The following is a 20,885-nucleotide window of genomic DNA, read 5'->3' on the forward strand; positions in this document are numbered from 1 at the left end:
TAAGAAGAAAGAAGTGATTTCAATTTTATTACAACCCTGTCATTCAAACACTGGGAAAAAATAGCCAGAAAAAAATGGGGAGACAAAAAGTTACTTATGAATGACAAAGTAATGGAAATGTGTTAAAGCTAGAGATGGCACCATCGCGATACATGACGATATCACTATCAGCAGAAAACGCTGGATCAGATGTCGGACAAAAAACCCATTCAATCCTGTGACAAATCTGGGCTGTTTTGTTGTTAGCTGTGTATTTCTTCCCGTAAGGTAGGTTCTTGAGCATTTTGAGCATAATACTTTTGATCGCTAACTTATGTGAAATAGGTCAACTGAAAATAGCTTATCTTTAAGGTGAATTACATCATTTTTTCAAAATTAAAAAAAAAAAAAAGGTAGGAACCAGGCGTCTGAACAACTTAAAGCTGAACTCTACACTTTTTTTTAAATGTCTGTATAATTAAGTCATTAGGATGTAAACAATGCCATTCGGAGTAGTCTGATGTTAAATGTTCTGTTCTAGAGAAACTTGCAGAGACGAGATTACTCACAGTGGTGGTGACAGAAACCAGACATCTGAAGCCTTTAACGTCACTGAAAGCTCCTTCACAGAAAGTTATTCCGTAAAATGGTTACAAATACACTGTCTGATGTCTGAGACACTGCTGTACAACAGTTTTGAGAAAAGGTTTTGGATTAAACATATTTTTTAAGGACCCAAAAAGCATAGTGGTTGTTGAATAGTGTTGTAGAATGGTGTTGTAAGGCAAGTAAGTACCCAAAGAAACTAACCCTAACCCTAACCTTTTTCTTTCAGATTTACCACTATATTATCATTATCAACATTGCATATAAAAACTTTGAAGACACATATAGGCTCATTGGTCATTTTGGATAGTATGCTTTTTTTTGGATATTCATGCTTTGTGGACATCATGAGCCCTTGTTCTACTCACCACCACTGTGAAGAAAATTTTACTCAACCTATCTGAATAAATTTGCCTACAGTGCAGTGATTGGATTATGCAGAAATGTTTAAAATTGCAATTCTCCTTTATAGCTTATTAGTTTTTAAAGAAAAATTGATTGTATTGAAAGATTGTACTGAAGGTTTTGATATTGGGAAAAAGGTAGTACTGTGCCATCTCTAGTTACAAGTGATAAAATGTGACCAAGAAAATAAACAAACTGGACAACAACAACAATAATGACATGCTGGGACAGACAGTAGCAAAGTGCAGACAGGCTGTCTTAAGACCAAAAGGCAGCCAGCTAAAAGCTCACTAACATTTACAGCAAACCAGGAGAAAAGATTCAATCTGTCAGCAATTTGTCCAGCTGAGCATTATTTATACTTTGTCAGAAGTGCTATCTATCTTCACACACAAGACTAGTGCTGCTTTTCACAGCATGGAATGGAAATCTGGCACTTTCACTGGATCCAGAAATTCAAGTGGGAAACATAACAAAACCAAAAGAAATCCCCAAAAGTATTTGTAACAATACTTATTTCAATAGTAACCAGTGCAGAACCAAGTAGTAGTGCAGTTAATGATAGCACCCGTGGGTCTAGAGCGTGACTCAAAGCCATCATGGCAGGGAATGTGTATGCTGCCTAAGCTTTTAAAACCTCTTTCCCTTCCCTCCTCCTGTTCATTCCGTCCGCATTTCCAGCCTGGCAGTTCCATCCCCTGCATGGCCAAGTTCATCCTGTTCTCCAAGAGCAACATGGTGATGATAAGGCCTCAGAAAAAAAGATATTTACACAGCTGCGCTTTGGGTTCAAGACAGCCAGGAGTAAAAAAAAAAAAAAAAAGTCAGGCAAGAACAACAACAGCAAAAATGAAAAAGAATCCAGCATGTAGAAAAACAGACTCTGTTAGTGCATCGTGAAGGAGGAATGGATGAAAGGATAGATGGAGGGTGACTGTTAGTCAGCATGCAGTGGTGATGGGCGTGTGCTGAAGCAGTGTGAGCAGCAGGAAGAGCGTGGAGGTGGGCAGGCACACACAGAGGAAGATGATCATGTCCTGACTGAAGCACACGACGAGCGCATGCTCAGACACCACCCAGTCCAGCAGCACACACAGCAGTAGGTAGTAGAGCAGAAACTCCTGCAGAGCCTCCCACTCCAGCCCTGCCGCACCCCCCACAGGGCCACTCACCATGGCCTTCATCTCCGTCAGCTCCGCCTCCTCGCGGGCACGGGACCGCTTGCTCCGCCCCCGTTCTGCCGGGGCCACTGACTTCCTGCTGTTCTCAACAAACTCCTGAGGGAGGGAAGGAGACAGATTCAGTACAACTAGATTAATTTAAGTAGCATTACAGATATTTTTTTTTAATAAACAGCAAATTTATGTCTTTGATAATTAAATTATTTGCTCAGATCATCAGTATATATATATATCTAAAAAATATATTTTTCTTCACAGATTTTTATTTGGACCAATACAAGTGCTCCAAAACAGCTTGGAATGAAATCTCTTTTCGTTATCTTGCATTAAAAGTAAACAAGGTTTTTAAGCCTGTCATGTACATTTGCCGTTTTGGAGATACACAGGGTTCATATGAACTGAAGGAATACAGTGTTTCCGCTATCATTAAACAGGCAAACGTATGTGCCACCTGGTCTGGATGAAATACAGACATTAGGATGTAACAGGCAGGCTAACATTTCCTTCCTAGCGTTTAGTTTTATGTGATGTGCACTCATCAGCTTCTGATGAGATCAGATACTTTGCATGAGGAAGGTGTTCATGATTAAAAAATGATTCAAAGCCATACAGAAAATGGGACTCTTAACAACCGTGCAGGACCAAGTAGGCAAAAGTGCCTCTAACAGTGCTTAAAGCTTTCACCTTTGAGAGACAGGAGAAAATTAAGCTCCATTCTCACTTCAGACAACTCAGTACTATGGCTCTGAAAGGATGTGTTGCTGTTAAGAAGCTGCTTTATTGAAAAGGAAATAGACAAAAAGGAAGAATATTTGAGAATCAAAAAAGCTGCTGGTGCATTTTTGAACAATGGACTGTCCAGCCCAGATTCCAGACCTCAACATCATTGAATGTGTAGAAATTTCTTTGAAAAAATAAAAGTTTTTTTGTGTAGGTTTCTGTTAAATATATGCTACAAAATCTGTACCTTTGACTGGAAATAAAATGAGGGCAGTCTCTAACTTTTGCATAGTACTACATTTATCTCCAAAATGTTCTTTACTTTCAATGTAAGTTAATGGAAAAAGTTTTCAGTCTAAGCAACTTTGGAGCATTTCTATAGGCACAATCATCATGGAATGTTCACAGAATGTAAAGGACAGCTGCTGAGCTCAAATTATCCAGAAAAGTAAAAATCGCAAAAAATGGAGATGCATCTTTTTCATTGGACAGCGACGATATAATCATTCATTTTTTATTCACTGTGATTTAAAAAATAAATATGCATGTTGATACTAGTCCAGCCCTGCCTACAATTGACAATACCATGTATGCACAACAACTCCGGTAACTTGGATGGTAAAAATAAATCTATCACCCGCCCTGGAAAAAAATAAAGGAACTCAAAAGAAAAATAAGGTGTTTCTTTTGATGTTTCCACATCCCACAAAGACACATGGAGTTGGTAACTTCAGCAGGGGCTCTTGAACACAAGGATGTAGCCAAATGCATTCTATGGCATCCATAGTCACCAGATCTAAACAGCACAGAATCTTCACAGTAAGGTCTTGTGTGCAGATATTTTCACTGCATTCATCTCCTAATTGTTGTAATGAAACATCTTTTGATGGTACACCAGAGCAGATCAAAGGTCATTTAACCTGGGGCATTTCAATCAGAATCAATCAGGTCTTTCAGCATCACATACCCTCATCCAGGCAACCTAGCTAAGCTTGATCAAGTCTCAGCTTGTGACCTCGTTCATCTCTCAAAGGGCTGGGGGCTTTCCTTCTTTTCTTGAAGAACGGTCCAATGCGCACACACAGTTCTGGCCTTGCATGACAGCATTCCAAGAAGGACTGAAGCTGTTCTGAAGGCAAAGGATGGTACTATTCCCTGGCTGTGCCTTCTTTCCTGTAATTTATGAACTAGATTCTAACTATCATACAAGTTCAGTTGAATTCAGCAATTTACATCTTGTACATATTCAACATTCTATTTACGAATATTCAAAAGGTTGTAATCATTTGCTTATTCACAACCACTCGGAAATGCAGTCATGTGCTTCCATCACGCTTCCAAATTAAAAATTCTCTTTTCAACAGCCCTTACTACTGACTACACAGAGCATTACACAGTTTAACTCTGTTTATTCAAGGTTGAGCATTGCATAAAAGTACACCTTTATACACGCCTAAATACCTAACAAAAGAAAACTCTTTCAAGAACAGAAGTTTGATGTTACCCTCAGAAGGTATCTAGGACACCATCTGAATCTTAAAATATCTGTTCTGTATCCAAGACAGCAGAGACTTTGGAATTTGCCAGATACAAAAACCTGCTACCGTGAGTGCTGAATACTTCAGCTAAACACGTACCTTCTTATCTGTGAGACAGACATTTAAAGTTTTCTCATTTAAAAAACCAAAACATTCAAGGAGGTATTAGACTGAAGTTAATCGAAGAACAGCCACTGAATTCTAGTTCAATCATTTAATTTCAGTGCAGATGTTTCATGTAATTTGTTAGGAGGACCAATCCAGATAAAAAATGTAACCATTGCTGCAGCTATTGTAAAAATGCATACTTGCATCCTACAGTGGTGTGACAATAGTCTGTAGAGTGAGATTGTAGAGTGAGATAAAACACTTAATCATAATCATTTTGCACTAAATAAAATAGAATCACTGCTTTTAACAATTTGTTTGATACTAGAATTGAAAGTTGTAATGTTAACTGAAATTATTAACCTATAGCTCAGTGGATAAGCTACCAGTCAGGCGTAGTTGACACCACAGGGATTCCCAATGGTTGTTTGGTGTATTTTCATGGTGCATGCTGGGTACTGAGCTGGGTGCATTGATGAACAGAAGAATAATAAAAAACCCTTGAATTCTTTCAAAGCTGAGACATGCAATGTTGCGCTAGATAATATTGCATAACACAACAAATAACATCTTTAACTTTTCACTGGAATGCTTCTTTAAATTACAGAAATTGTAATTCAATCAAACCTGAACAGTGACTTACCATTAGGGCCTTGTCCATGTAGAACTCCTTGCCAGGTGTACCGTCATTATATTTGGTGTCGATGGCAAAGCAAAGGAAGAGAACATCAACCACGATCTCGAAGATGGACAGGAAGCAGTGGGCCACCAGAAAGGCGAACAGACACACGATAATGAGCGGCAGCACCCATTCCGTGTAGTCCCTCTGATAGTTCAGCGCCAGCACCCCCGCAAACGCTGTGCATGTCACAATCAGGACCTACACACAAACAAATTTACTAATTTCCAGTAATATTATAATTCCCTTAATGCTTCTCTTAACAATGCAGTGGCCTATGCATGCTTCTTATCATGTATATTTTTTTTCCATTTTACTGTGAGGTTAGAAATGATGACCATGATGTACCAACCATATAAAAACTGGCTAAATTTGATGGAAGTCAAACTTTTATAGTTTTTATAGTTTTATAATCTTATATTTAGATACAAATTGAGTGAAGACACAAACTGAGCTCCTAGTCTTCTCACCTTGCCCAAAAAGAGCACAAAGTCTCCCACGGTGTTGATGGCTGCCACCCTTAGAGCATTTTCCACAAGAATCACAAAGGCATCCCGCGCCGATGTACAGAAACTGGTGCTGTTGATCGCTGTTGCTGCATATGCATTCTGGACAGGAGGTGAACAGACACAGCAGTGTTTTAAAGAAAGGCCTTGTTGAAAGTCAACATAATGTCAGCCATACATATTCATAGATCTATTAATACGATAGCAATGCATTTATAATTTTCTATTGCAAAAACAGTGGCTGTACACTTCTAGGAAGCGTATTAAAACACAAATTATTTTTCAAGATTTTACACTTCCTACAAGATTTGGAGCATTTTCTATATCTGTCCAGTCACTGCTTGTACTACTGGTAACGGTTTGAAAAACATATTCCACAATAAATTAACCCAACCCACTGTATGGAAAAATTTCCCATGGTACCTGGTTCAGATAATTGAGGCACTTCTCCAAACACCACAGGCAGCAAATACAAGCCTTCAGCAAACAGCGCGCACACGCGTTCTCCTGTTGGAGATGAGCAGAGACTGAGTAACAATAACAAAACACACACTCACACACTTCCTTACAGCACTTCACGTAAGGTACTGTGCAAAAGTCAGAAATCACCTCTCACTTGTTTAATGTCCAGTCAAACCATCCATCAAGTACAAGTTATTATATAAAAAGAAATATATAAAAGATATAATATATAAATTAATCTATAGGCTACTTGCATAAGGAAAGAAGAAGTAAAAGACAAACAAATAAATAAATGTGAGTTGCCAAAACTGGAGTTAAAAAAATGACTAAAAAGTAAAAAAAAAACAAAAGAAAAAACCCCTATGCTATGGGTCTGAAAGGATGTGTAGCTGTAAAGCTGTTACTGAGAAAAGGAAATTTGCACATCAAATAAAGAAGCTGCTGGTGTTATCAGAGCAATGTACTGGTAAGCCCCATAGCCTCAACATCAAAAAAGCAAAATACAGAAAAATGATATTATTTTTCAGCTGTTGAGGCTTCTGTGCAATTTTCACTAAAATAGGTTTTCTGCCTTTTCTTGATGCTGAAAAATCAAAGACTTGCACTAAATGGCATTTTGACTGAAAATTCAATAAACGTCTTCAACTTTTGCACAGTAATGTACGTCACATTCAGCCATGCTGACGTACTTCATTTGTGTCACAATTGGATCCAGAATGAAAAGATAATTTCTTAAATTCGTGATACTAAAAGATGACAAGAACAGGACACTAAATATTCAAAAATCTGCAGACACCCGCTCTATCAACATTTAATCTGAAATCAATGGTATTAATAGCAGGTTTATATTCCACAGCTGAACAACTCGGTGCCAGGTTGGCATTGGACATGGTGACCTTGAGTTCATGTGGCTGCCCAGAGCATGCCATTTTATGGACAATGATTTTCTATGAAGATTATACAATGCAATGCAACTGTACACCAGTTTCAGGCAATAAGTGCACCTTTAAGCCGCTGAAATCACTAATTAGAATAGGGGTCTTATTAGGGGTCCATATGTATTTTTCTACTATTTATGTCACTACATGTTACAAGTTGGGCCATCTAGGGGCCCAAAGTACCAGTTTCAGAACCACTAGTTTAGACTAAAAGAGATCCAATATTAAGTGTTCATAGACCTACCAGATCTGAATGACCAGAATTTTTTTGTCTAGAGAGCTGAGCATTTTGTGCTGACCTTTCCTTTGAGCTGGTTGTAGATGTACATGAGTATGAGACGTGGGATCTTGACCAGGGTGATGATGAAAGAGCCCTTGGCCACAGTGCCCAGGTGATAACGCATCAAACGCAACACAGATGACAGGATGGGAGTCAGAGGGAGTTTGTTCTTGTCCCTACAAACAGTCAGAGGAGTTATTTTCAACCATGCATCAAATGATGGCATCAATCTAAGAGCTGGAGAAGGAAATTAACATAAAGAATAATGTGCCAAGACAAAACTGCACAACAGCCTATCAGACATACTTTACTCAGCTGGCTGTTTCTGAGGGTTGGTTTAAATATTAAAGGACCACGACTAGCACAGAGTTTCAGAACAGAAACCCATTTTAGTGGGTGTGGCCTTATAGAGTTGTTTTCATTTGAAAGTGTTTTTTTTAGGTTAATTTTGAAAAATGGTCTCTCCACTGATTGCTAGTTGAGGATGTGTGTGTTACAGAGTTAAAGTGGCACTGCACTGTTGCTACCGAGACCTGGTGAAGTAGTATGTGACCACAGCTCCAGCTACAGTCATCTGCTGACATGCCAAGATGAATTCGCTGATCCAGATGAGACCCACAGCATGGTACCAGGTCAGATACTGCAGCGGACCACTCAGCCTGAACTCCGTCAGTCCCGTCTCCTCGTTCTTCTCAGGAATCCCTGCAACCACAGACAGAGAGATAAGAGCTGAAGTTTGAGAAAACCATCTACACTCCCACTGACGTTTCGACTGCACTTCCCAAAATATTGAATCGATAACAAAAGGGAATTCCGACTAGATCTCGTCTCTTTTGAGGTGAGATGCGGGTTTATTAGATATTGTGAAATATACTGTAACACTGTCAGATTGCTGCTCCTACACTGTAAAAATGAGACAATGTTCAACTTAAAAAAAGTAAACTAGTTGACTTAAAATTTTGAGTTCACACAAAACTGAATGTAGCCACGGCTGTTCAACAATTGTATTATTACGCATAAGCACACTTTCAGCATGGCAGGTAATGTAGTAATGCTTGTGCTTTGGCTAGGCAAACTTTGCTCTTAGCACGTTTGGGTATTTTTGCTATAGTTTCCATACACATATGCCTTTTAGTAGCATATAAACTGGTACCTGTCAAAAAAAAAACTTAGATCTTTCAGCCTACTGTTTTTGCAGCTGATTATTTTTTATGGGCAAGAGATCAACATTAACTATTTCTCCAGCATGCCAGGCAAGCAGACTGAAAGATTACTGTCCTGAACAGAGATCTGAGTAAGTAACCTGAACAGAGATTGTCTCGAACAAATTTTTGCTTTTATTTTTTAAATATAAATAAGTAAACTTACACACATCACTTCAGGACAAGACATTTATTCTTAAGCTACTATTATAGTTACTATTACTACTATGGCTGCTACATTTACTCTTATTGGATACAAAACTGGAGCTGTGTCTGGGGTGAGCAATATGACGAGTCCAATTTGATAGCCATCCATTGGTGATACTCAATAACATCACCAACTTGCTCAAGCCTAGTGAGATGTGCTGAATAATGCTTTGGAAATATTAATACATAAATATCAAAATTCCTCTCATGATAATGACATTTCACACAGTCAGGCAAAAAAGGGCCACCACCATGCCAAGGATTTGTGAAGGTTAACAAATGTCATCTCCCTCCAGGCGCTTTTTAAATTCAGCTTTTTAAAATCAACTGATATGAACATTTCGATACTAATATCAATATAACATTGTAATAGCCAATAAACTTAATAAGCTAATAAATAAACTTAATAAACTTATTAAAACAAAAAAAATAGTTGATACAAATACTGTAGCACTGTAGGATTTTTGTTTATAATCTCTTATTTTTCATCATTTCCCTTCATAGAAAAAAATGTGTTTACATTAGGTTTGGATACATTTTACATGTGTTTGTCGTTTTCAGTAAGACGGTATTTTGTGTTCAAATTTCCAAATCAGTCTGTTTTGCTGTGTTTTAGTGAAACAGCAGACTCCCATTACATACAAAAAAGGGCAATAAGTAAAAGCAGTGTGTAGATGATATTTTAATAGCTGTTAACACACCATGTTAACACTGTAATAATACAGTGGGTTGTCATTATTGGCTAACCGGTTCATTGGTGGTGTTGAAGTAGTCACTGCCCAACATCAAATATTTTCATCCCAAAAATTTTCATTTCTTTCCAATGGTCCTTCCTGACAAAGAAGGCCAAGAGCAGGCCAAGACCTCACCAGTGGTTCCGAGGAAGAGGAGCACCAAGATCCAGTAGACCCAGAAGAGGAACAGGGCAAGGAAGGTGCAGAAAGGCTGCAGTACAAGCAGAGGCAGGTGGATAAACACCTTCCCAGCCACGTGGAACAGAGCGATAGTCAGAGCCACCCGCTTCCTCATAAACAACATCAGCAGTAGCAGAATCACCTGAGAGAGACGGAGAGAGAGAGAGAGAGAGAGAGAGAGAGAGAAAGAGAAAGCGAGAGAGCGCAAGAGAGAGAGAGAGAGAGAGAGAGAGAGAGAGAGAGAGAGAGAGAGAGAGAGAGAGAGAATACAGAAATAAACAGAGGGGGAAGATAAAAAAGAAAAAATTAGAAAGAGACCTACAGTTTCCTCCAAGAACTTAAAGAATGTATGAGTGTTTGAGTGCTCCACTTTAAGACTGCATGGATATTGTGATATTGTGTTCAGGATCAGAAACGAGTTCATATTCCATATTCATTATTTATACATCCTCTCAGCTTCAATCTCTCAGTCTCTGTGACTCACCGTGAACACAGTTGCTGAGATGGCATAGACCAGGAGGGCTTGCATGTGGTCTTTGGAAGCCTCTGTTTCCCCATTCGTTTCTTTTACTTCCTTTAAATCTTTAGCCACAGTCTCGTTCATCGTCAGTCTGTGGTCTATATATAACCACCACAGAACACTGGTGCCTCCTACAAACACACAACACGCACCTTCAGATTTTCACACATTCACTGGAATTATCAAGCTACGTCTAAAATCAGCCCCATACATGCGAAAAGAACTGCTAACTGATTTTAACAGAAAGATATTTAGAAGGAGGCTACAGCACATGATTCTAACAGTTTAGCCAAGGTAATTCAAATTCACTGCAGGCACTCGACACAAATACAGACTGTTCCAAATGGACGTTTTCCAGCCCGAAGGAGACCCACTCAGAGCTTGAGACCAGAAGAGAGAATGGGCAGAAAGAAGAGACTTGCCTAGAGAGCCCAGCACCACGATAAATGTGAGAATCCACACCAGGACAGCAGAGATGTAGCGTATGATCACCATCAGAATCATGGACAGCACTGCAGTGTACACACAGTCCACACATGCACGTTAGAGAAAGACTGAGAGACTTGAGTTGCAACAGACCTTTAACTCATATTAGTAATGAAAAGCCTTCTTCTTTAAATCACTGCTAGAGTCCTGTAACTCCCTGTTTATGTTATTACTTTTATATTTTATTATCAACATGTTGTATGTAAGCCTTCACAGAGCACAGACAAAGCTAAAATAGAAGTAATATCTCAAATCTAAAGAAAATTACTGCTGATCTACTGCTGTTAAAGGTAACCAGTACAAGTTTCCAAATCTGAGGGCACAGAATCGGAGCCAATCACCACATTTTAATAGGTACCAGGTATATTAAGTCATTGTTCATTTCTATTTTTATCCCATTTCACTTTTGATTATTTGATAAACTGGCCAAACTAAATGCACAGTAATTGACTGCATTTAGCCAAAGAGTAACGGTACATTCAAAGCAGAGAAAAAGAAATAGGCTACTTCACATGTGTTAGTGCAATTTGAATATGAAAGTATTTTATTCAAGATACTATAAAGTACTCTAAAAAACAACACAGATTAAAGAGGGTTACATTTTACTTTATGTAAAGGGGAACTCCACTGAATTTTCAAAATTCCAGCATAATAAAATGGTTCATATGTAATCAAACTCATTCAGAGTGATTCGATATACAATGCTCCATTCTAGAGAACTCAAAGCTTTAAGGTGAAATGGTTACAAATATGCTGTCTGATGCCTGAGACATTATTTCACGATAGTTTTGAGATAAAGTTTTGGCATAAAATCTGTTTTCTTTTATCCGTTCATGGTGGACAGGAATGCGCAAGGAGTTGTGCAGTTAAATGACTATATTTGTGTTGTAGACATCAGTTAAGTTTCTCAACCCTAGCCAATTCACCAATCAAAACCGAACGACTTTGTTTACATTTCAACAGTTAAATTTCGAAAAACTGGAATCCTCCTTTTCCAAATTTAAATTTGACAGGTTTTACTTTTTGAAGCGTAAGTATCTGTGTTATCTATGAAAATATTAATATCATATCAGACTATATTTGCAGATAACTCAAAATGTAGAGACTCTGAGTCAGAGAAAAATCTAAACTAGAAGTTCCCTAGAAAAACATCTTTATTCATATCATTGAGTCACGTTACTGGGCCGGCCTGAACTCCACTTGCACTAGTATTAATATTCTAGTCTCATCCTGGTGTGACAGGGCCATGTTTCAGCAGCAGAAAGACAGTGAATGCAGTTACCTAACGCTAACAGACAGAGCCCAACAATGATCTCTTTACTGGCCACCACCCCAGCGATCAGTCTGTGGAGCACTGTGTTATCACTGACAAAGGTCACCACCGCCTCAGCAAACTTAGAATAGCAGGAGATGTCCACAGGCGTGCAACGGTTAAACACCGGCAGAGCTTTACTGCAGAAAGAGAGGGCAGGACAGCGCAGAGTAAGCAGAAGAGGAGACTGAGGCAGGTTTGTCTTTAAGAGAAGCGAAATGAGAGTTTTACCTCTGTGGAACTGGAAGTTTGGGACACTTATCAAAGCGCTCTGGAAGGCTCGGGTACTTATGGCCAGCTAGCTCATAGGAACAGAGCTCAGAGCCTGAAATACAAAAAGAGAGAGCAGAGAGTGATACAAAGGCAGGTGTGGTAAAACCAAGAGCAAATGGACGAATCAACCTAGGTATCTGTACAGAATAAAACTGATAAGATCCTGCAGCCTCATTTATAAACAGTAACCGAATATCAGCTTTAATTCGATCGTAAGATTCTCAACAGTTTTGTAAGAATGATTTATAAAAACACAATCACACACTATAATGTCCGTAGCACACTGAGACTGCCATTAGGAAGCTTTCATATTTTCAGGTTCAACATATTTAACAATAGGAACCAGACACCCAAAGCATTTATACCTCTAAAAACTACCTCTCAGAAAGCTATTACACAACCTCAGTACTTTTCATGAGGCCCCTGATTTTGCAAAAACCATAAATCTTCGCTATAATTTTTGCTGCATATAATCTACAATGCATAGGCTACAATCTAAATTATAATTAACATTAATGTTAATTATGTATGCAGCAATTATTACAGAATCTGGATATGAATGATTGTACAGCACAGAAGTTTTCTAATTTAGAAGTAATAGTTCAGTCATCGTATAGTCACCATTACCGTTGTCAAAAACATCATCATAAAGGTTGCATGATTAATCTAATTATATCATTTTCATGATGTGAGTTGTCAAAACAAACAGATCGTTAAGAGCAGTCACAGAAGTCCTGTGCACATCTCTATCCTGAACTATCAGTCCATAAAAATACTAATATGATGATAACTCTGACTCTCAGGAACGTGTGTAAAATGAATTACTGTTTTGTAAAATTAAGCTGTAAAAACTACTGTCACAACAAACATGCATCATCATAAGGACCTTTTTAAGGAATTAAATACTTGTTTAAAATAGCAGGCACTTGTAGTGAAAATAAAAATCCTATTTATTTGTAGAGAAAGTTCTTGAGGGAATCCTGACTATTTTAAACTGAAGAAGCTTATGAAACTCACTCACATATCATAGGCTACAGATTCTCAGCAGCTTTTTATGCTTCATAAGAGCAGCGCTTCATAGCAGTGACAGTGTGTGTCCTTATTCAGCCTTACTGTCCACAAAAAAAGTGCTTGCAGTTCTGGTGTAGATAGCGATTAGTTTTTCATAATCTTTGTTTTTTTTACAATAGTCAAAGATGCATTTGTAGGTTTTGCATATTTGCTATTTGTTTAGGAGAGTTTAATTAGATTTCTGTTTGCACAACAAACAAAAAGACAGTAATTGTGGCACATCCATTAAGAGGCACTCTATTTTGCTCATAATTTATTGCTTCTCATAACATCGTCACGATATCCAACAGCTTTACTGAACATTTTTGTCCAAATCACACAGACCTGGCAGCTACTAGCTTGCATTCATCATTAACCACATTAACATGTCTAGTCAAACATTTGCATTAAAGACTTCTCACAGTTATCTACTAATGCTCATTGCACAGCAATGCCTTTAGGAATCTCAAAGTCAAAGGATGCAAATCATTTCTTCTGCTAACGGTTGTGTTGACAGTTGTAGCCTGCCTTAAAGATATATGACCTTTAAATGCTTGTGTTAAAAGTCAAGCTAAAGTGCCCACTGACTCAAATCATCACAGATCAACAGTGATACGATAAACTATTTATAAAGAAACAAAGAAACACGTCAATCATGCCTGTCTCGGAGCCAGAGGGCAAGTGTCAGAGCCTACAGATTGCAGAGTGGACTCACAGGGCTGAACCACTGGACTGTAAACAACAAACTTGCTGCAGGAGAGAGGGTCAATAGAGTCTTTGTTCAGTCAGTACACTCCTGTGTGTGTGTGCTTTAGGTGCTGAGACTGTGCGTGTGTGCGTAAGTGCCAGTGAATGGAGATACAGTGTGAAGGAAGACAATATGCTACGGGTCACCACTGCACTCATAAGAAAAGTCTTTGTTTCAACAGAGGACGAAGCTGCAGTTTACGATTCAATGCCGTGACGTGATGGTGGCATCTGTGATGATGACCTGCATCAACGTCCTTGACCAGCAGTTAAATGTAGGCTGCTATCCAAGGAACACCACATTCATTGCTGGAGCACTCTAAATGAGCCCCCTTTGGGTCTAGACCTTTCACCATTGAACCTTCTTTTAAAAACAAATGTAAAGGGACACTTCTGCCAAAATAAAAGATGTAACCATTTATCTATTGCTACTACATTTGTTGTGAACTTACTTACTTGCCTACAATGGTGCCACAATAGCTTCTAGAATTAGATTTTTCTGGTTTAAAACAAGGATAACCCCCTTCTGATCATGTACCTTAACAGTGGGAAGAAGATTTGAAAAACTACAAGCGCTCTAGAGTGGAACCTTGAGGCCATTTTCTTCCTGCTAGGCAACTGACACAGAAGGAAGCCAGACAGCTAGCCAATGGTACAGATAGCACCCCAATGGTTGTATGATGTAGCTGCGTAATGCACATTGTATTGAGAACACAGATGGATGAAATCACAAATTGATTATTGGTTAAATTAATAACTTTCCAATGTTAGGCTTATTTCTTTTTCTATATTCACTGATGTGTATTAATTATCTAAACTAAATCTTCAGTTACACTGTTGTGTTATTGTTTTGCCATGCGCTGTGGACCATAGGATGACCAGAGGAGGATGGGTTGCCCTTCTGAGTCTTGGTTACTCTTAAGGTTCCTTTGTTATTATTATTACTATTACTTTCTAGGCCTGTATGCACTACAGCACTATATGCACTATATATATATGTTAGCACTATATGCACTATATGCACCCTAAACAACAAATAAGAATTATTTGTATTGTCTGCATGTTCAAACATATTAGATGGTAATGGCAAAAAAAGCTTAAAAAATGGCCAAGACCACACACTCATACGCATAAAATTACAACATATTGTTTACTTGTATATATTCTAAAGATATTTTTGTAACAATTTATTGCTTATTGCCCTAGAACATAGCTTCACATCTCATTTTCTCAGATGGCCAAAGACTGTTGCACAGTATTGTAGATATTTTATTTCACATTTCAAAGTACAATAAAACCTGTGATGTCAACCTTCATTTAAGTCAGTGTCTATGGCTGACAATGCACAGTTATCACCACATAAGCCTCACCTTAGTACCTCACAGAGATTCAATGCATCATAGTGCTTTTTGCTTTAAGGCTGACTGTTTATGCACAAATCACCTTTACTGCAGGCGACTGGATGTGCTTTCATTTTGAATGACCGCAGCATTTACTTATGCCTTATACTTATACTTATTTACCTGATGCAGCAGCTTCCATCATACCTAAAACCACTAATACACATTCACAATCACGTTCGTTATAGTGCTCTATAAACCTGTGTTTGTAACTGATGAAATTACTACTACTTATACCTGCTCTTAGTTTCATTGTAAATAACAACCCATTTTGGTCTCAGCTGATTTACTGAGAGGACTGACTCTTGATGCTGCCTCTGGAGTGCTTGGTTTGTGTTGCTATCCAGTGAATCATGAGGCTTCCTCTGAGAAGTATGATGGGTCTAACTGAGTGACTCACCGTTAATCATGGCGAAGCGCCGTAGGTCCCCATACGACTTCATCTCCTCAGTGGGACACTGTGACACACAGAGGGCCATCGACTTAATCTTCCTCTGAACAATGTCTATGTTGCAGGGATCCAGGAAGAACACATATCTGTAAACAAAAAGTCAAATGAAATAAAATATATTTTAACCCCTTAAGCACAAAGAGAGAGTTTTCCAGACATTTAGCCTTGGACTAGAATTTCCCATAGTGATTCACCACTGATACCATAATCTATTAGAAGTCGAGGCATAATCCAGACCTGAGAAACTGGCCTTAGGGGTCTGTATTTGGACACTTCAATTATTCATGCTCAACTACACTACATACATACAGGTTTTATAGAAGTTGCTGAATAATTTACATTAGTATTACAATTAATAACTGTGTAATAATTATTTACCAACACCAAAGAGCCACGGGTTATCCGTTATCCAAACTGATAAACAAAATCTTTAAAGAAAGAAGCTATTCAAACTGACAAGAACCGATTCATCTCAGCTGAATAGATCAGGCACCAAAATAGAGCGTAGAATGCAGTCCTCAGCATTGTGTGATAAAAATCGTCACCAGGCAGCACATATTTTCATCCCAGGAGTGCTGGCTCACCCCAGTTTTTTTGGCAGAGAGGTGAAGCAATGGCTTGTTTCTACACTTGGTTTGTTACTAGCCAAGCTCTCCATCGTGACCGTGGCCTTGCCTTGGTCTTTTATAAGCTGTGGAGTGGGCACTGCGCCCACACGGAGCCGTGAGGCCCATTGTCCTGTATACTCAGCACAAAAGCAGCCTGTCAGACGCTGAAGACACATGCGACTGCCGAGAAGGAGAAAACGAGACCAAGAAAGGGAGCTCGAAAGCTAAAACAGGACTGTCAACACTGTTGTGCCGAATAGGTTTGATGCGTGGCTGAGATGAGATGAAGTACTCTACCCACAGCCCCTTTGTGTTCTCTCAGGCTTGTCTGAATGCATGTCAGACTAGACTTCTACTGACCTGCAGTCCAAATAATCCACAAGCAAACAACTGAAACATCTTACCTACTGTGAAAGACAGTTGTTGACCTACTCATGCTCCGCCCACGACATCATCTTTCATAGCAACAGTTGTCAGACTGAACAACGTTTAAAGAACACTGGCAAAAATTCCATTTAACCTAATGACAAAGTGTAGCACACTTTGTTTAGAGTCACTACATATCATAAAATTTCCACTTTAAAATGCTATGCTACTGAGCTGGACTATGTTGTGGTATGTAATTTAAACCAGGTACAGTTGATGTTAGCTTGACTACACAACAAAACCATTTGAACTGTTCTAAGCTTGACCTTTAACACACATACAAAATGACTACCATGAAAATTAGTGATAAGCACTGATATTGGAATATCACCAGATATTTGATTTGAAAAATGCCACTGGACCGACTTTAGATTTTATAAACATTTCAAAGTCATATTTGATGATGTATTTATTCCAGTCCGGAAGAGCAGATGATGCTGAGCTACTGTGCGACGTCTGCTTCTTATTCACTGTACTGTGGTTTACTTTGTAAACCTACAGAAATAAATGCTATATTTCTCTGTAATACCTATTCAGGTAGACAAACCATATTTCTATATTTTATACATGTTTATGTAATTGCACTGTTATCTGCATCAGCAGATATGTGTGTGAAAAAATACTGGATATTGGCATCGGCCCACAATTTCCATATCAGTGCATCCCAAATAAAAATAACAGCACACTGTAAATACAGATATTTTGACAAAAACTGCTTTTTATTATTTCAAATGTGATTTTCATTGTGGACAGCTTACAGCGTTAATCAATGTAACCTTCAGGAGGCTATAATTATCACTGCATTTTCCTGTGCTATCAAAATAGAATAAAATAATAAGATATTAAATTATATAACTAGTTATGTAGTAAATTACTTTTACCTTCAATTTGCATTCTGCATTGACAGGTTTGAATCCGCACTTCCAACTTTTGTCTGTTTGTCTCAATGTAGAACAATGACGAAAAAGTGTAAAAGTGTTTTTTTAGCAAAACAAAACTATACACACAATGACGAGTTTTCATTATATTCAATTCATGATAAATGGTCTCTTCTTCTACATGTATAAAATTGGTATCAACTGAAAGCTCTGCACTGTCAATAGAGCTTCTCTGCTTGTGCCAGTGAGCGATGAGTGAGAAGTAAGTAAAATGGCATCATTTTTTGGTCATGGCTGCTGATAACTGCAACTTCTATTAAAGAACTGTTAGAGCTAGAGACAAACAGGTACATTGAAATAGAGGAATTGTAAATATTTTACATATAAAACTATATTTTTTTTAAATAAATTTTTGTTTTATATGTGTAGCCTTATATCAGGATTCATCATACATTCCTTGTTTGTGAGAAAATATGTTCATAATTCATTGGTCTGATTCTAAAAGTTTTTCATCACATAAGAAAACAGCAACACTATTTGGCGGTCAGGGTATCACATGGCCAGTGTCATGGACAGCATTAAAACTGAATGAATGAAGTTATGTTAATCTGTGCCAACTGAATTAACTTCAACCATCTATAAGCCTTAGCTATTAAATTTTAATCCTATAACCACCAATTACTCCTGCGGTGTTTATTTTACTCAACAATAGCTTCCCACTTACTGCCCTCAATAGCAACACTACCAACCTTCCTCAGGCAAGCGCTGCTGTGTGGGAGAGCAGACAGCAGTGCTGTTTGCCATGACCATGAAACAGAAATCAGTTGACCATCACAGAGTTGCTTCATACAATAAAATCAGTAATACCCTAAGCAATGAGAGAGATAGAGAGAGAGAGAGAGAGAGAGAGAGAGAGAGAAAGATTGAGTGAATTGACAGCTGTGCAGACCCTAATTGAATCCCGTGGCAGCTGTCGGCTCAGTGGAGTCCTACATCAGGTATTTGCATTCGCCCCAGTGAGCTGTCATTCACTGGGCCCTTCCCTCAGCAGTGGGCCTGCTACCTGCTGGCCCTCTCTCACCTCGTTATCTGCACTATCAGAAACCAGCAGCACTAACACTACTCCTGAAGCACCAGAAACAGGAGCCCAGCACACTGTCCACTACTGCTGCTGCCTGAGGCAAGGGTCCTAGATTACCACTGTCAGTAAGATACACTATAGACTAGAAACCATTTCTATGACTGAATATTCCTATAACAGATCAGTTCTATATTCTACTTATATCTATAATTATTACTGACTGCAACTAAAGATTATTTATATACTAGGTTAATCTAATGACTATTATTATTATTTGATAATCACTGACAAATCTAATGACCGTTATTGTTACTCACTGCACCTGGTTATTTATATAATTGATTAATCTATTATTAATAACTATTACTGACTCCATCCATTTTCAAGGCCGCATCTCCTTCAGGGTCGCGCGGGGGGGGGGGGGGGGGGGGGGGGGGGGTTGGGGTGCTGGAGCCTATCGCAGCAGTCCTCAGGCGGAAGGCAGGATACACCCTGGACAGGTCGCCAGTCCATCGCAGGGCACTATTAGATTATATTACTATTAGATTATTATATCAGATACTATTAATGACTCATTGTTGACAAATTATGTACTATTATTGTTACTGACAGCACTACTTATTAACTATTACTATTATTAACAGCAACTAATGATTATTTATATAGTCAATTAATCAATCTATCGACTCATATTACTGGTTAATTATTGACTAATCTCTTGACTTATTTATGACTGCAACTAACAATTATTTCTATAATCGATTAACTTGTTGATCACTGTTAAAAACTATTGACAAACTACTGACTAATCTATTGATTACTATTATTATTGACTGCAACTAACAATTATTCTCATACTCAACTAATCAAACTATTACTCATGTGTTTTCTCATGTTGCTCCTTTCACAGCACCACTATAATTTAAAGTCCTGCCTGTGGAGCAAGAGATTTCTTCTCGTTTTGGTACAACAAAATCAAAGAAGCCACAGCACCTCCTGTGCTTCCCGCAGCAGACTGTAATCAGAACAACTGCATATATCACAGGAACATTATAACTCCTTGTAGAGCGTTTTAGATGCATTTGTTTTTATAAACAAAGCAAACAAATAATCATTGTAGTGGCACTAGGGACCATGTAGGGAGCATTCTACAGGCTGAATTCTGCACACTAATCCTTGGCAGTCACATATGAAAATACAGAATTTCATGGCAAAAAGTTTGCTGCCCGCTTGTAGTCCATTCAAAAGTAGCTGTTAATTCTGGTCAAATTCAATGAGCATTTCTAATACACTGGGCTCTAAATATGTGCTGAAGAGAGTGCTAAAATGCTAATCGCTTTGCTCTGCACTGTGTACTGTCAGGCAGCTCGCGCTGAAATTAATTGGCTAATTCACAGTTGTCTCTAGGTGTATTTTTCTATCTTAATGATAGTAGCTTCTCGGTATCACAACAGCCAGTGGTTCCAGACTGTCCCAGAACTAGGCTAAAGTTAATCTAGGCCATCTTTATCAAATCAGCTCAAGGTAGCAATATCCGCAGTTTCACTTTATTTTAATCAAGCAGGTCTTTGGTCAGGTATCAAATATTTCTAACAATGCCTAATGATGGAGTGAGTCAGAAAGACCCAGAGGACTGAAAGGTCTCCAGCGCAGCACTGGATGAGTTAAAGCTGGAAAATGCTCCATAATATAAAAGATGACATTCATAAACCTGAATGCCAAGTTTGATTTAACCAATGTGATTTCGCTTGTATGAGTCAGCAAAGAACTTTGGGGAGTGAAGAATGAAATTCATTAAGGAAAACCTGGATCTCTACATTGCTGACTACTGCTGATAAGAAAGATCTTGTGTGGGGCTACAGGGAACAAACCAGACAGATAGTGCTTCTAATACGGTGTGGCTCCTTTCTATTACTACAAGAGGAAAA

General features: G+C 38.4%; 1 protein-coding gene across 7 annotated transcripts in view; it reads right to left on the reverse strand.

The window, feature by feature from the left end:
• Window positions 1-20,885, reverse strand: part of slc44a1b (solute carrier family 44 member 1b) — a 30,018-nt gene that overhangs the window by 4,703 nt on the left and 4,430 nt on the right. For 5 of the 7 annotated variants that reach the window (XR_005130948.1, XR_001859039.2, XM_017722533.2 and 2 more), the window contains exons 4-15: window positions 15,914-16,050; window positions 12,275-12,368; window positions 12,014-12,183; window positions 10,668-10,757; window positions 10,210-10,376; window positions 9,681-9,867; window positions 7,930-8,104; window positions 7,422-7,578; window positions 6,146-6,229; window positions 5,687-5,824; window positions 5,181-5,417; window positions 2,163-2,267 (exon numbers count right to left, since the gene is read on the reverse strand). Coding sequence is in view for 5 of the 7 variants with exons in the window: in XM_017722533.2 (XP_017578022.1) it covers window positions 2,163-2,267; window positions 5,181-5,417; window positions 5,687-5,824; window positions 6,146-6,229; window positions 7,422-7,578; window positions 7,930-8,104; window positions 9,681-9,867; window positions 10,210-10,376; window positions 10,668-10,757; window positions 12,014-12,183; window positions 12,275-12,368; window positions 15,914-16,050 (1,741 nt within the window). In the remaining 2 variants the exon portion in view is untranslated. Of the gene's footprint in view, window positions 1-5; window positions 2,268-5,180; window positions 5,418-5,686; window positions 5,825-6,145; window positions 6,230-7,421; window positions 7,579-7,929; window positions 8,105-9,680; window positions 9,868-10,209; window positions 10,377-10,667; window positions 10,758-12,013; window positions 12,184-12,274; window positions 12,369-15,913; window positions 16,051-20,885 lie in introns of those variants that run through there. The other 2 variants (XM_017722536.2, XM_017722535.2) reach the window with 2 other exon arrangements.

This window comes from Pygocentrus nattereri, chromosome 11 (assembly GCF_015220715.1).
Source record: "Pygocentrus nattereri isolate fPygNat1 chromosome 11, fPygNat1.pri, whole genome shotgun sequence".
In the NCBI taxonomy this organism is placed as follows: Eukaryota; Metazoa; Chordata; class Actinopteri; order Characiformes; family Serrasalmidae; genus Pygocentrus; species Pygocentrus nattereri.